Here is a 17,747-nt window from a genome sequence, read left to right as displayed (position 1 = left end):
TGTGCTCACCTGCTGATGGAAGAGTACATGGAGGACACTGAGGCTCCCCCAGGCCTCCCAAGCCCAGTTACAAAACATGATGAGGATTTCATGTTTGTGATGCCTGCACTGCAAGTAGCACATTTTCAGTGTGAGTACATCTGTAGCAGAGTCCTGACTACACAGTGGACAGCTCAGAACTGTAATCCCATGGCAGCTCTGTAGTATCCAAGTCCCCACGCTTGTCTTTCTCAAGATCCCAATGCCAGACACTTGATGTCCCACATGTCAACAAATTCCAGCCGTAGGTATTGATCATTCTGGTCAAACATGGGCCAGTGGAGCAGATCCTCGCTGTTGAGGTTCCTATGAGAATACCCCAGGAGGAGGGGATGTGAGGGTCATTCTCAGTCCTTGTGAGCCTGGACCCACCCACCTCATTAGGGTCATGTCAAGCAGCCCAAAACATCAGGAGTGGGGTGGCAAGGAATCAGAGAAACTTTTCTGATATAGGAAAACAAGGCCCTCCCCCTAGTGTCTGTTCCATATGGATCTGAGCCACCTTACAGAGGTGAGTACAGATGTTTCCACAAAACTGTCTCTGTGCACTGTTTCTGTGTGAGTGAGCCCTGGGGTTTGAGGGGGAGCTGTCACATAAAGATCACGCATGCTCATGAGGTTGCCCCAAGGGGATCACTAGGTGGATCCCATTCCAGACAGTCAGGGTTAGGTATATTATCTTACCCATTCCAGGTAAAGTTGGCCCAGTATTTCACCATCTTCCTGCTCAGTAGCTCCTTCTCAGAAAAGTCATCTGCACAGAAGAGAACAAGCATCCCCACTTGAAACAATTTCAGGATGTCTACCGCTGCTCTCCACTCTCTATTCAACTGTGGTCTGATCCTCCATACCAGGCCTGATCCTCTCCTTCTGCCCCACCCAGTTTCAAACACTCCCATTGTACAACCTTCCATTACCCATCCCAGCCTCCAGCTGAATATACCAGTGTGTATTCCTGGACTAGAGGACATTTCTACCCTCAGTCCTGGGGAACAATTAAGGCAGATTCATCACTTCCAATCATCAAGTCTGTACCTATGCCTGAAACCTTATTGCAGGTGGGGACAGTGTTGGGAGCACAGGCTGCTTGGGAAAAGGCTTGGATTCTAAATACCTGCAGCTTTTTGAATGGTAATATTTTGCACACTTGATCTTGTCCTCTCTCTGAGTTTAGGTAGACCATGAGGAGAATCACCTACAGGGATTCTAGTGTGGCCCACTCCACCTTATGGAAACAAAAAAGACTCAACAGCTTCTGCCATACAAGGAGGACCCGAAGACAAAGTCAACCTCATTGCCATGGCCAGCCCTCACATGCAGGGGCTTGAGGCCCTGTATGAGGCCACGAGGATGTTGGAACTCATACAAGTAGACAGGTGCATGGGAACCTGGTGGTATAGACAAATTATGATATAGTGACCCCTCAGTTGGAGTTGTCCTTGCTCCTCTTTGGTGATAAGATAGCTAGGTTGAAGCTGGCTGGAATCTGGTCTGTGAAGTGAGAAGCCTCAGGCAGGAGGAGGCCTTGCAAAGACCAAAGGTGCTCATCACAGTAAGTGATACATTCTCAATTTCTAGAATGAGTTTTGAGGCTAAGAATTATATGTTTCCGCCATCTTCCTGGTGACCCCACTGGGAAAAGCTTTGGTTAAATCATGGCTTGAATTTCCCATCTATGTTATCTTGGACTAGAAACTGAAGGTCTAAGTTTCCTCTTCTGAAAAGTGCCAGTGATGCCTGTGTCTTCAAGGGCCAGGCCCTGAAGGCCTCCAGGCTGAAGTTCTGGACCAAGACCCTACCCCAGAAGATCTAGGAGCTCAAGGGGACTGAGGAGAAGCACGTAGAGCTGTAGGGATCTATGTCAGGAGGACTGGGCTTGAGTATACAGAGGGTCAGCAGGAGGTGCTCACACATTTACCAGGAAATAGGAACTGACTCTAACATTTACTTAGCCAATCATCTCCTCTTTTTTCTGCCAGCCACCTAACCAGCTGATCCTATGAACACTGCCTGCATGATATTCATGACCAACTCGCCTAAGCACTGTCTTGTTAGACACACTCAATAAATGCCCCCATGGCTGGATGAGCTTCTCTGGTGATTACTGACCTCCATTTCCCACTGGGCCTGGGCCCCTTGCTTCCTTGCTAATCTCGCCTCCCCCATCTCTGTTTACTCCAAGACACCAGCCCCTCTTGAAATGAAGAACTATCGATCATGTTACCACTACCCCAGGGTCAAATGCCCATGTTGATCCTTCGGTAAGCCCCATTTTTTTCTCTAACTTCCAAGTAGATAGCAATTAGGCCAATTTTTTTTCTAAGTGTCTCTAAGACCCACACATACACATACACACATGTGCACAAAGTGCTTTGTTATGGACTAGTTTATTTTCAATTAAATTCACCCATTCACCTGTATAGTTTGGTAAATCTGAACATATATATGAGACATACATCAACTCTTATATGTGTTAGAATGTTTCTTTCATCCTAAGAACTTCCTTCACATTCTTCACAGTTAATTATTTCCTTTTACTTGGGTTTTTTAAAACACCAGATTGGGACTTCCGGACCAAGATGGCGACGGGGCAGTAGGGAAACGCCACAGCTCTCTCCAACCAAAAAGAGAGTTCGAGTTCCAACGCTTAATCTCCCCAAGAGACCGACAACAACAAAAAGACGAACACTCAGAGAAAAACCAGAGGTGGAAAATAACAAAAAAAGAAAGAGAGGAAAAGAAGAAATTCAGAACAGAGAAGAGCGAAGACCCCTCCCCCAACCTTTACTGCCCGCACGGCAGTGCGCCAAGCCGCCGGCCAGCCGGCCCGGCGGGGGCTGCCGGAGCCACAGAGACACAGGGGGCTGCTTGCAGATCACCAGGTACCGGATTGCAGAACAGCGGATCGCCAGGAACAGAGAAACCTACCAGCCGGGAGTCTCCACGAGGATCCCACCCCCACCCCTCACTCTCCACCGGAGCGGAGAGGCTCCATACCGCCAAAGCCGCCCGGCACCAGCAGCGCGACAAAGGGACCTGTCCGCAGAACACCTGCCCAATCGCGATCGCAACGACCCGGCGGGGGCCACCCAACCCAGCCCACAACCACCCCAACTGAACTCGGATTGCAACAACAACTGACGACCTACAGGGTGAGTACCCCACAGGGGACAGTGAATCCATCAAGGGAGACCAGAGCTGGAGGGAATCCCCAGACCCTGACCTAGACTCCCTACCCCAACACCTGGACCACAGGACCCACTAAAACTGGGAACTGTTTGAGAGCTCCACCAGCCGGTGGAGCACACTCTGCTGGCCAGGCCAGAGCAAGAGCGCCCCTGGAAGGGAGCTTAAATGCCCAAGCCAGGAACAGCGCCCCTGGGTCAAGACTACCAACAGTAGAAGAAATTTGAACTGTGTCCTCCAGGCTGCATAACCTAGGTGGTATACACATTAGCACAGGCCTAACGAGCGCGCTCCAGGCTGGGGCCGGAACCAGGCCCGGGGACCGGCGCCTGAACAAAGCAAAAAGGGTCAGAAGTGGGGCTGTGGCTCAAATGGTAGGGTGCCAGCCTTGAGCTGAAGAGCTGAGGGACAGCACCCAAACCTAGAGTTCAAGCCCACAACCAGCCCAAAACAAACAAACAAAAACAAATCAGGAGCCCATAACAGACTCCAGTATTTGGGAGAGTGCATCCAGAGCATCTGGTCTTCCCAAGAGCACCCGCAGGAGCAAACACAAGCAGTCTAGGCTGCTCAACCCTTCCAAAGGCGGGAATTGCCAGCAATCTACAGCAGAAAGCTGAGAATCCTAAGTAAGTCAGAATAGCAGCTGGAAATAGGCTCCCAACAAAATCCAGATCAGGCACAGACTCTATCTACCAATACAGAATCAGCAACCAAACAAAGACAGACACACCAAAACAAGATTGAAGAGCAGTCTCCTGAACCCCCATGCGAAAATCACAGAGAAAAATCACAAGGTTTACCACTACCCAGGACAGCAAGCTCACCTCAAAAGCCAGCAGCCACGCAGGGGAGAGCCCCAGTGGGAGCAAAGCAGGAATGGAAGCCAAAAGCTACATCCAAGGGTTGCTGGAGGCAATGACTCAAGAAATAAAGCGAGAAATGGATCAGAAATTGAAAGAGCACAAGGATGAACTATCAAAAGATATACAGGATATCAAACAAAAGTTGGATGCAAAAATAGAAGCTGCACAAACCTCAGTAAGAAGTGAGATAAACGCCAAATTAGAGGTAATGCATAATGATCTCACCTCATTGAGAGGTGAGATCAGTACTCTGAGAACCAACATTGAATCCATAAAGGGATCCATTTCCACCATGCAAACCACAATAGAAGCCACTGTCAACAGAGTGAATGAAATGGAAGGTAGAGTGTCAGATACAGAAGACAGAATACACCAACTGGACCAAAAAGTGACAGATATGGAAAAATCACTCAAATTAAACCAAAGGGAAATTCAAGAGCAAGCAGATAATGCTAAAAAATTTAACCTTCGCATAATCGGAGTGGACGAAGGTGAGGAATTCCAGAGCAAGGGAATGCAACACCTATTTAACAAGATAGTCAATGAAAATTTTCCCCACCTCAAAAACGACCATCTTAAATACATCACAAAAGCTTATCGAACACCCAACAAGCAAGATCCCAGGAGAAACACTTCTAGACACATTATAGTAAAAATGATGGATCTGAATAATAAGGAAACAATCCTGCATGCAGCAAAAATGAAGAAGGAGCTATACTACAATGGGAAAAAAATTAGAATCACTGCAGATCTCTCCACACAAACAATGAATGCAAGAAAAGCCTGGGAAAGCACCATACGAGCCCTGAGAGCCAATAACTGCCAACCCAGACTGATATACCCGGCAAAGCTAGCATTCACATTCGATGGAGAACTGAAAACTTTTAATAGCAAAGAAAAACTAAATGAATACATAAACATTAAGCCGGCATTACAAAGAATTCTAAGAGGGGGGACACAACCTGAAGAAAGCAACCAGGAACTGGGACCTGCCCCAAACAGGCATTACTCAAAGTCTAACTGAGCAAGCACAGGAGGAAAGGAAAGAAGAAAAACTTAGGAAAACGGAATGGCAGGGACAACAATGCATCTCTCTATACTTTCTCTTAATATAAATGGGCTGAATTCGCCAATTAAAAGAAAATGAACTGAGGACTGGATCAGAAAACAAGACCCATCCATCTGTTGCCTTCAGGAGACCCACCTCTCAGCCAAACATACAAACAAACTCAGAGTGAAGGGGTGGAAAAGGATCTACCAATCAAATTCCCCCAATAAGAAAGCAGGTGTAGCTATCCTGATATCTGACAAAATAAACTTTTCATTAAAATCAGTACAGAAAGACAAGGACGGACACTACATATTAATAAAGGGAACAATCCAAGAGGAGGATATAACCATCATCAACTTATATGCCCCAAATATCGGTGCACCCAGATATGTTAAACAAATGCTCTCAAACTTACAGAATAAAATAGATCCCAATACGATAATACTAGGAGACTTTAACACGCCACTCTCACCAAAGGACAGGTCTACCAACCAGAGGATTGGCAAAGAAGCTACCGAATTAAGTGAGGCCATACTTCAAGCGGAATTAACTGACATCTACCGAGTATTTCACCCTAAAACAACACAGTACACATTCTTCTCAGCAGCTCATGGAACTTTCTCCAAAATAGACCATATCATAGTTCATGCAAGGAACTTAAGCAAATACAAAGGGATCGACATAATCCCCTGTATCCTATCTGACCACAGTGGAATCAAGCTAGCTTTCAATAACAAAGCATACCGCAGAAATTTCTCTAATACATGGAAATTGAACAGCACACTCCTTAACAAGGCCTGGGTAACAGAAGAGATCAGAGAAGAAATAAAGCATTTCCTACAACTCAATGAAAATGAAAACACCTCACAAAGAAACTTGTGGGACACAGCAAAAGCAGTCCTGAGGGGCAAATTTATTGCCCTCAGTGCCCACATCAAGAGAATGGAGACAGACCAAGTAAATAATCTCATGTTGCAACTAAAACAGCTAGAAAAACAAGAAAAAATGGGACCTAAAGCTACTAGACGAAGCCAGATAACCAAATTGAGAGCAGAGATTAACCAATTAGAAAATCAGAAAACCATAACCAAAATAAACCAAACAAAAAGCTGGTTCTTTGAAAAAATAAACAAAATTGATGGCCCATTGGCAAGATTAATTAAAAAAACAAGAGAGGAAACCCATATTAATAGGATTAGGGATGCCACGGGAAACATCACAACACGTACCCAAGATATCCAAACAATTCTAACAGACTACTTTCAAAAGCTATACTCTCTAAAGGAAGATAATCTGGCGGAAATGGATGCATTTTTAGAGAAATACAAGTTACCCACACTGAGCAAAGAAGAAGTTAACCAATTAAATAAGCCAATATCCTATAATGAGATACAGGAAGCTATCAAAAGTCTTCCAACAAAAAAAAGCCCAGGACCAGATGGATTCACAGCAGAATTCTATAAGACCTTTAAAGAAGAACTAATACCCATACTCCTCAAGCTCTTCAGAGAAACAGAGAAGGAGGGAGCTATCCCAAACTCATTCTACGAAGCCAATATCACACTCATCCCCAAACCAGGCAAAGACCCAACCAAAAAGGAGAATTACAGGCCAATTTCCTTGATGAACACAGATGCAAAGATCCTTAACAAGATTCTAGCTAACAGAATCCAGAAACACATAAAAAAAATAATACACTATGATCAGGTAGGCTTCATCCCAGAGACACAGGGATGGTTTAACATACGTAAGTCAATAAATGTAATCCAGCATATCAACAGAGCCAAGGTCAAGAATCACATGATTATCGCCACAGATGCAGAAAAGGCCTTTGATAAAATTCAACATTCATTCATGCTAAAAGCTCTGGAGAAAATAGGAATAGAAGGAACATTTCTAAAAACAATAAAAGCCATTTATGACAGAACAATAGCCAATATTATACTTAATGGGGAAAAGCTACAACCAATCCTCCTAAAAACAGGAACAAGGCAAGGATGCCCACTGTCTCCACTCCTCTTCAACATAGTCCTAGAACCCTTAGCCAGGGCAATAAGGCAAGAAAAAGACATTAAAGGGATCCGCATAGGGAAAGAAGAAGTTAAACTATCCCTTTTTGCAGATGACATGATACTATACCTCCACGATCCCAAAAACTCCATCCCCAAACTTTTAGAAATCATAAGTCACTTCGGCAAAATAGCAGGATACAAAATAAACCCACAAAAATCAGTTGCCTTCCTATACACTGATAACGTACAGGAAGAGAGGGAAATAAAGGGAGCAACCCCATTCACAATAACCTCCCAAAAAATAAAATATTTAGGAATTAACCTAACCAAAGATGTAAAAGAACTATTTAATGAGAACTATAAAAAGTTAAAGAAAGAAATTGCAGAAGACACTAGGAAATGGAAAGACCTCCCATGCTCCTGGATAGGCCGACTTAATATAGTAAAGATGGTGATACTTCCAAAACTAATATACAAATTCAATGCAATTCCTATTAAAATCCCAATGACGTACATCACTGAAATACAGAAAACAGTCCAAAAATTTATATGGAACAACAAAAGACCTAGAATAGCCAAAACAATTCTAGGGGATAAAGACAATATGGGAGGGCTATCCATGCCGAACTTCAAACTCTACTACAGAGCTATAATCACAAAGACAGCGTGGTACTGGCACAAAAACAGACCCGAAGACCAATGGAACAGAATAGAAGATCCAGATATAAATCCACAGGCCTACAGCCAGCTGATATTCGACAAAGGAGCCAAAGACATACAATGGAAGAAACACAGCCTCTTCAACCGCTGGTGCTGGGAAAACTGGGCAGCCACATGCAGAAAACTAAAAGTGGACCCCAGCCTATCACCATGCACCAACATCAACTCAAAATGGATTAAAGACCTTAACATTAAACCTGAATCTTTGAAACTACTGCAGGACAGAGTAGGAGAGACACTTGAACTAATAGGCACAGGAAGGAACTTCCTGAACAGAGTCCCAGGGTCACAACAAGTTGGAGAGAGACTCCACAAATGGGACTACCTTAAAATAAAAAGCTTCTGCACAGCTAAATCTATCGCAACTAAGCTAGAAAGACAACCAACTAATTGGGAAAAAATATTTACCAGCAATATATCAGACAAGGGGTTAACATCCTGTATATACAGGGAACTCAAGAAACTAATCCCTCCCAAACCTAACAAACCAATTACTAAATGGGCAAGGGAACTAAAGAGGGACTTCTCAAATGAAGAAATAAAAATGGCAAAGAAACACATGAGGAAATGTTCATCATCCCTGGTGGTGAAGGAAATGCAAATAAAGACAACCCTGAGATACCACCTTACCCCAGTCAGAATGTACCACATCCACAAATCAGCCAACGACAAATGCTGGAGGGGATGTGGAGAAAGAGGAACCCTATTACACTGCTGGTGGGAATGTACACTTATACAACCACTTTGGAAAGCAGTCTGGAGGGTCCTTAGAAAGCTAAAGATTGACCTCCCTTACGACCCAGTCATACCACTTCTAGGCATCTACCCTGAACAACAGGAACCAATATACAAGGACACGTGTACCTCCATGTTTATTGCAGCACTGTTCGCAATAGCTAGGATATGGAAACAACCTAGATGCCCCACCACAGATGAATGGATCCAAAAATTGTAGTATCTATACACAATGGAATATTATGCAGCCATTAGAAATGACAAAATAATGGCATTTGCAGGGAAATGGATGGAGGTAGAAGGAATCATGTTGAGCGAGGTAAGCCAAGAACGAAGAGACAAACGGTACATGGTCTCCCTGATAAGTGGATGCTAAATCCAAAAGGTTAGGTGATACGACAAAACTAACAGGACTTAAGAAACAAAGAACTCCCGCTCATCTGGTTGAACCACTACTAAATATCCCCATGCTGCTGATCACAAACATGGTATATAACATGTGAACACTGTTATATATTACAGACTGTGGTAGACAATTTGCTCCAGGGAAGTTAGAATGAACTTGTGACTTTGAAATTATGTAATCATTTAATCACAATCAAAAAAAAAAGAACCTCGGGGAAGGGAGGGATGGAGGGGATGGTAGGGGGAAAACAATGGAGGGGGTAACAATGTTCAAGAGGAAGTGTACTCATTACTTCACTCATGTAACTGTAACCCTCTGTATAGTAGCTTTACAATAAAATAAAATTAAAAAAAAAAAAAACACCAGATTGTATTTGTTTGTTTCTTATTCCAGTACTAGGACTTGAACTCAGGGCTTTGCCTTCTCATTTGACTTTTCCTATTCAATGCTGGACCTTTATCACTTGTGCCAACCTACACTTCTGTCTTGCTCCTGGTTAATTGCATGTAAGAGTCTCAAATTTTTCTGCCTGGGCTGGCTTTGAGTCTTGATCTTCAGATCTCAGCATCCTGAATTGCTAGGATTATAAGTAAGAGTCATTACTGCTTCGTCAACTGTTTTTTAGTTGCTATATAGAATATTTATATGTGTGTGTGTGTGTGTGTGTGTGTGTGTGTGTATCTAATCCCTTACATATATTCACACACACATATATGTACATATATATGGGAAAATAATAGCCCAACATGGCATATCACATTAAGGGCGTTATTAGTGGTTTATAATCATTATGATAAATACTTTGAGAATCAAGTATACTTCCTTTCTTTTATTGAGGAGTGCTTCTGTGAATGCACACACCACTTTCATCCACCCACAAGTGATATATATCTAAGCATAACACATACTTTGCTCTTTTATCTTCTTGCTTTTTTTTTATTGGTGGTGAGGCTTTAACTCACAGCCTGGGTACAGTCCCTGAGCTTTTGTGCTCCTGCTATAAGCCACAGCTCCTCTTCTATCTGCTATTTTTAATCAAGATATTTAGAACACTTTCAAACCCAACTTTATGGATACGTATGCTTTCATTTGTATTGGATTCTACTCTGGGTTTTTTCATTGCTTAATTGAAGATAAAACTGTCACCAAATGGCTTTGAACCAGGATCCTCAGATCTCAGCCTCCTGAGAAGTTAGGGTTGCAGGTATAGTCACCATCACTCAGCTTGTGTCTCTGATGCTTTTTTCTCTGTTTCTCTGTGTTTGTGTCTGCCTCTCTCTCTTTCTCCTTCTTACTCACTTTTTCTTGCTCTAGGTCTGTCTCTTTCTCTCTGCCTATCCTGGACCCTCTCCTCATCTTTGTCCAGATCACTAAGTATATGTAAGTTTTCATTAACCTCCTCAAAGATACAGAAATGCTTCTAAAACCCTTTCATTCCATGTTTTTACTATTAGCCTGGTTATTTGGATGCCAGGGTCTTTGAATGATGGTTCAGGAAGTGGCAGAGCACCCGAGGACCTTCAGCTCTGCAGTGGTGCACAGCCACGGTATTAAGAAGAAACATTATGATGTTCAGTTAAAATAAGTGAACTTGTTACTCAACCCTGAACATCAAAGACCTAGACTGTCATCCCCTCAGCTGACAGGTCAGAGAGCTATTGAGTCTGATTAGCCAAATGTCCTTATCCTGAGGTTCCAGACCACTGTCTTGATTTACTAACACTCCAGCCTCACTTTCTCCCCTTATCTAGCAGTAACCCATTTGGCTGGTGCCAGGTCAGGACCTTGTACCATGTTATGCAGGAATTTAATCAGAAGAAACAGAGAAGCCATATCTTCAAAGGTCCAATTGGGAGTCTCTATTGGAAAGCTGGCAACTGCAAGTGGACTCCAGTCTTAAAGACCTAAAGCCCAGAATGTAGCTTACACAAGGTTCTTAAAGACAAAAACCACATTTTGGGGTTGGCGACCCAACCCAACTAAGCAAACTATATAGGGAATTACTCAGTGGCAAGCAAAGCTTTCCATCTAGGGGAGCTGTTTCAGGGTGAGCAAATCAAACCACCAAGGGACATGATCAAGGGTAAGCATTCTCTGTAGCAAAGCTTTCCTGGGGCTAAATATCTGCAATTCAAAGAATGGCATATCTAATTTCTATGCAGTTTTGGATCTGTGAAAGGTCCCCACCACCCAGCAAGGTGCCAGGATGGCTGTGAGGACAAGGCATGTCACTTAGAACCACTATCCTTATTTCACCGACACCCCTGCTTCATTCCCTCCTTTCTTCAGCTATGATCCAGTTTGCATGGTATCTATATCTCACTATTAGTTACTTTCTTACCAACTCCCACCAGAATGCATGAGTGGAGCCACACTAGGGTGGGCTGTACTTAACTGTCAAGAGATTGAGCTCTGAAGATTGCAGTTTGAAGCCACCCTGGGAAGGAAAGTCTATTAGATTCTTATCTTCAGATAATCAGCAAAAGCTAGAAATGGAGCCGTAGCTCCAGTGGAGTGCAGCACCAGCCTTGAGTGAAAAAGCTAAGTTGAAGTCCCCATAACACACACACACACACACACACACACACACACACACACACACACACACAGAATCCAGGGACAGAAGAACCAAATTAGTTACCTTCTTATCAGCCCCTACCAGATTACACTACCATTCTCATGAATCTACTACAAAACCCTAGCATGTAAGCAGGAGAGAATCTTTAAGCTTTAGCTAGAGACTCTGCAATAAACATGTGCTGATGGTGATCTGTCCCTTTGTCTATTCTCCAAACTATGACTGACAAGAATATTTGCTCGAGTCTGGGTAGAATGGTCTGGGAGCAGGTCCTGGGCCAGAGTTCATTAGATTGGAGACCTTGAGTATATACATGAACCCTTGTATCTGGAATGGAGTTCAGAGAATCTTTACCTAAGTCATGCTAGGAGAAATGAGTCCTACAGGAAGTGTATTAAGAAGGAGAGCCGTCACGCCAAGCTGTAGGTTCAACTGGATTATACACTGGCTGTAGGTTCAACTGGATTATACACTGGATTGAAGAATCAAAGCTGGTTTTCACGGGCACCGTTTCCTCTGGGAAGTCAGGCTGGGCAGCAGCTCTTGGGCCCTGCTGTCTCACTCCATCCTGGCAGGATCTTTGTGTTTCACACATTCGTGATCACAGACCTGCTCCTAGATTAACACAGGCCCAGAGACCCCTGTCTCCTTGCAGTGCTGCGACCAGTAGGTTCCTTTTAAATTATTTTCATGTGGGTAAATGACTACCCTTGATCTCAGACACCAGGGTGGGTGACCACAGGTTGGAGGGGAATGGGTCCTTAAGAAATGCCACAGATGGGGGCTGGAAGGTAACTCAGTGGTAGAGTACTTGCCTTGCATGCATGAGGCCCAGAAGTGGTATTGTGGCCCAAGTGGTAGAGTGCTAACCTTGAGCTGAAGAGCTGAGGGACAGTGCCCAGGCCCAGAGTTCAGGCCCCATGACCAACAACAACAACAACAAAAAATGTCACAGAAATAAGTAGGTTTAAAGGGACCAGCCATTCCATTTAGGAAGGCATCCATGAAGACCCTCAGACCATGACTCTGAGGGATGAGGAACTTGAGGGGAATTGGTAATCTATGAACAATGAGATCAAGGGGGAATTTCAACATGAGCACTGGAATAGCTCCCTGTCTCTGCTCAAATGTTCACCTTTACCCCATGGGAGGTAGGGGGCATTATGCATCTGTGGGATCCTGAGCCTGCTTCTCTGAAGACCAGCCCTGAATTTCTCCAGTACAACCTTCACCTCAGTGACAGTTCCCAGTATCTCCAGGGCTACAGAAGCCACACAGCACCTCTGGAGGAAGACAAAGGAAAAATAGGAAAGGAAGAGCTCACACCCAGAGTGCTAACCACTGACTTCCTGAGCCCACTACCCCATCTATGCCCCTCTCCTGCAGGATCAACCTTGCCCAGCCTCTCCTATGTCCCCACCTACTCCCTGTCTGGGCAAAGTCTAGGTGAATTGTTCCTGTTGATGAGTCACAGTGTGCTGCATAAAGGCACAGAAACCATCCTTGCGAGCCAGCCATGATGCTGCACCAACTTCCTGCTTTGCAGACTGCAGTGGCCTGTGGGCTCCTGATTCTTCCACTCCTGATCCAGGGTAAGACACCTGCAGGGGACATGGGGAAAGGGGGACAGGGACCTGGATGAGATCTGCTACCTTGTGTAGAGCAGAGTTTGAACTTGGAGATGAGAAAGAGGAAGGAACATGTGGCGATGACAGATAGTATGGGAAAATTGTGCTATTTCAGGCACCACAAAATGCCCATGATGATGATCATATAGCTCAGAGAGGGTCATAGGTACCCGAGGAAACAGAGGAGTGAGCCCCAAATGAAAGAGTCTGAGATGCACTGACATGTGCCAAGCAGACTTGGGGATTCTGAACATTTCCCTCTTGTGTGTGTTGTGGCAACAGTAGCTGTAACTGCTCCTGCATCTGCTCATGTAATTGTTATTCACACTATCCTCTGTCCCCAGTTGGGTCTCCTTTATCCCTACAAAAGTATCTTGGCATGATCCAATAGGCCCCAGCAAATGTTTCTGGTTCTGGAAGAGCTCTACCTCCCCAGAAATACATCATGAAGTTGAATTGAGATGCCACTGGGTTTCTTTCACGTAGGTATCAACTCTGGAAAAAGGCTTGGCTTAGCTCCTAGGACAAAGGGAATATGCCCTGTGTCTAGCACAAAGTCCTCAGGCCCTTATCAGGAGCTCATGCCACCAGAGAATTATACCCAGAATTGATTGTGCAACTTTTTATACCCTCACCCCAGACCAAGCTAGAGTGGACCCTGATTAATTCCCTACCCTCTCCTATTTAATCTGCCCTCATCTCACCCAAGGCCTACTCCTACCAGATTCCCTCCCTTACCTTCTTTTTTTTTTTGCCTGTCCCGGGGCTTGAACTCAGGGCCTGGGCACTGTTCCTGAGCGTCTTTTGTTCAAGGCTAGCACTCTACCATTTGGGCCACAGCAATGCCAATTCCAGTTTTTTCTGTTTATGTGGTACTGAGGAATCCAAGCCAGGGCTTCACAGATGCTAGGGAAGCACTACCACTAAGCCACATTCCGAGCCCCTTACCTGCTCTTGATCAGGCTCTTGCTAGTGATTCTGAAACAGTGAGTCCAAAATAACAACTACAAATATCAGGAGAAGTTAATTGTGCAAATCTTGCTATACAGAAGACCCAGGGTTTTAAATCTCCTAATTCAAGGGTCACTTTTTGCCTCTGCATGGCTCAGGTTCCTCATAACATTTCATGAAGGGCTTGAAGCAACATGCAGGTAGCTGGTCTCTAACAGGAACCTATGAGCAATGTTTACCCTTTCCTGTAACAACTATGAAGCATGAGCGGCTGGTGGGGCCACAGTGAGATCCAGGATCACTGTTCCCATCTAGTCAAAACTTCTTGCGAGCTGGGCACTGGTAGCTCACGCCTGTAATCCTAGCTACTCAGGAGGCTGAGATCTGAGGATCATGGTTCAATGCCAGCCCAGGCAGAAAAGTCCATGAGACTCTTATCTCCAATAAACCACTAGAAAGTTGGAAGTGGCTCTGTGGCTCAAGCAGTAGAGCACTCACCTTGAGCTGAAGAGCTGAGGGACAGCACCCAGGCTCAGAGTTCAACCCCACGACCGACCAAAACAAAACTCTTACAGAGACAACATGGAAGTCAGTGGTATGTCTTTGGACTTGGAAAGATATTGGGAAATTGCTGTCTGTGGTGTCTATTTGTGGTTGCTATCTTGGTTTCAGCCATACCAGGCAACATGAAACTTAACTGATTCACAAATAGCTCCCAGACAGTGCTTAGGGGCATAGAGTTACTTTTTGTATACAAACAGATCAGATTCATGAATTTCTGCCTGAATTTCAACCTGAAGGTGATAATAAGGGAAAGATGGCTCCAGTAGAGGTGGAATTGGTACTGATGACAAAATAGCCAGAGATTGTGGCTCTGACTGGATGTCTTAAAACATCTGAAGGAGCAGGAATTTTGGGACTACCAAGTGTGAGCATACACAAAAGGGGTCTCTGTCTTAAGTTAGGGGAAATATAGCCAATATATGCATTATCCACTTAAACAACTATCATGATAGTTCAAACTAAGTTGATGTGGGCCATAAGATGATTTCCAATGGCCTCTTCCCTCTTCAATCCCCAACACAAGCCAGCCAGGGTTTTCACCAAGTAATCAAAGCTGTGTGACTCTCTCCTTGCAGCCCCTCTTCTTGGCATTTTTTACACCTCCAGTGTGAGTTCCTTGAGAATTGTTCGTTCCTGGTAGTTCCTAGTAAAACCTCTTAGCTTGCTGGAAAGAATGCTTATTCTTCCATCACCTAAGACCCAACCTGGAAGCTCCTAGGGCTTAATGATGCTATCAAGTCCCAAAGAACCTCAGGGATCCTGCCTGGTTAGAAGTTCTGAGTCAGGTCCAGTGCATACACTAGTGCTGGAGCACAATCATGCAGGAAGAAGGTATGTGAAGCCATTGAACCTGCACATCGGAGGACCTTGTCAGGCTGAGCTGTAGGTGGCATAGAGCCAACAGGAGCCACAATGTGAGTGGCAGCTGAGGGGACACACCCAACTCTCATGTGCATCTCTCTACTCACAGGCCAGGACCCAGCCAGCCCCATCAGAACCACACACACCGGGCAGGTACAAGGCAGCCTTGTCCATGTGAATGACACCAATGTAGCAGTCCACACCTTCTTGGGCATTCCCTTTGCCAAGCCACCTATAGGACCACTGCGGTTTGCCCCTCCAGAGCCCCCTGAACCATGGAGTGGTGTGAAGAATACCACCTCCTACCCAGCCATGTAAGTTCTTCCAGGGTGAGAATTTCTGTGGTGGGATGGGCACCTGGTCCCAGGCTGAGTTTTTCTCCCATGTAAACCCCACGCTCCATTTCCTTCTGCATTGTAGAATTTCCCATGTAGATTTTTCCAATGAATGTGGCTGTGATTCAGTTTTGCCATGCTCATTTTTCTGGCTTTGCATATGATCAGTGCCATAACACAGAAATATACTTAAGTCAGGACTTGGATCATGCCGATTGTTCTTTGCCACAAGAGAAGGCATCCCTGGGAAAGATTTGCCTTGGCTGTATGGACCTGACAAACTCATGGTCCAGCAGCAGATGCTACAGACCACAAAGGAGGACAGAGTGAGGAGAAAACAAGCTTCACAGTCACTGTGCCAACTCAAAGGGCCAGGTGCCACTGGCTGAGGAAACATCTATGTGCTTCCAACTGGAGACATAGTGGAAGGAATATGGTCCAGATTTGAATTTCAGCAATGTCTCACTACCCTATGGGTAACTGACCTTCATTCATTCATTCTACCCTGATGTGGTGGTAGTAACCCTGGCTAGGCTTCAATTGGCACATAGAGAAGGAGTAAATGTCAACCCTTGCAGACAATGCTTCTAGGAGACTCTATGAGTCAAGTTTTCCAAGCCTTAAGGGAGAGAAATCCAATGACCCCGAACAATGTGAAGGTTCCCTGGAGGTGAGAGCTTCATCCTAGCTTGAGATGGGGAGTCTCTCCCATCCCAAGCCTGAGGCTTGAACTTTGATTGGAAGAGATATGAGAGAAGATTCTTCATAACAGGCACCAGTGCAGCACAGGTTCATAGTGGCTGGGAACAAATCTAGCCTCCAGGTCAGATTGGTGACTATGATACAAATGCTGGAATAGAATAATTGTCTATTATTATAACTAGGTGTCTGCAAGATGCTAGTTCAATTAATACACTGATTACGATTATCTTGAACCTCAATATACCTCCCTTCTCCACATCTGAAGACTGCCTTTACCTCAATATCTATTCACCTGCCAGTGCCAATGAGAGCTCTGCCCTACCTGTGAGTATCAGAATTTGGCTAGCCTTGGTGGGAGGACATTTCTTCTGCAAGACTATTAGTAGTGGGAAGAAGAGCCTAGGATCTGAGGCGGTGTGGAACCTAATGAGACGTTTCATTGCCAGTTTCCAAAAACTAGTCACCCAGGGCTGGGAAGGTGGCTCAGTGGTAGAGAGCTTGCCTTGCATGCATGAGCACCACATAAGCAAAAAGAAAAAAGCTGGAAGTGGCGCTGTGGCTCAAGTGGTAGAGCTCTAGCCCTGAGCTGAAGTGCTGAGGGATAGCACCTAGGCCCAGAGTTCAGGCCCCACGACCAGACCCAAAAAAAAAAAAAAAAAAAAAGCAAAAACAAAAAACTAGTCATCCAGGCAGGGTAACACAACTGGTATAGGGATGCAGAGTCCTAGGTGCTCCTAAATGTTAGATGCCTTGGCTCTTTAACCAAACAAGAACTCACTCTATCAACCTGAGCCCAGAAGATTCCCTGAGGAACCCATGTGCTGAACTTTGAGATCACCCAACTTGAGGAATATCTATTGTGTCAATGCTAGTGTGTGATCCTTTTGACTCATATTAAAGTGAGACTATCAGGGAAATGCCCCTTTTCTTTCCACTTTAGATGGGTAAGAAAGTAAGGACACCAATGCTCCAGTCTTGGAGATATTAATTCACACTTGGATTCCTGGAGTTGACCTCAAGGATAGTGATTGAACTTGAAACCCTCACCCAGAAAGTCCCTGACAGAGTCCTTTCTATGTTGGCAAGTGCCCACAGCCAAAGCCATGGACAGTG

The 17,747-nt window shown here is 44.7% G+C and overlaps 1 protein-coding gene across 1 annotated transcript in view; it reads left to right on the top strand.

Annotated features, from left to right (window-relative positions):
• The window catches only part of LOC122126068 (pyrethroid hydrolase Ces2e-like), a 53,573-nt gene that overhangs the window by 28,988 nt on the left and 6,838 nt on the right, over window positions 1-17,747 (top strand). The window contains exons 2-3 of the mRNA XM_042700613.1: window positions 15,707-15,911; window positions 16,817-16,958. Coding sequence (XP_042556547.1) covers window positions 15,707-15,911; window positions 16,817-16,958 — 347 coding nt within the window. The remainder of the gene's footprint in view (window positions 1-15,706; window positions 15,912-16,816; window positions 16,959-17,747) is intronic.

This window comes from Dipodomys spectabilis, unplaced genomic scaffold, assembly GCF_019054845.1.
Source record: "Dipodomys spectabilis isolate Male_0828 unplaced genomic scaffold, ASM1905484v1 ptg000273l, whole genome shotgun sequence".
NCBI classification, from domain to species: domain Eukaryota; kingdom Metazoa; phylum Chordata; class Mammalia; order Rodentia; family Heteromyidae; genus Dipodomys; species Dipodomys spectabilis.
The sequence above is the reverse complement of the archived record's forward strand: the minus strand, read 5'-3'. Positions and strand labels throughout refer to the sequence as shown.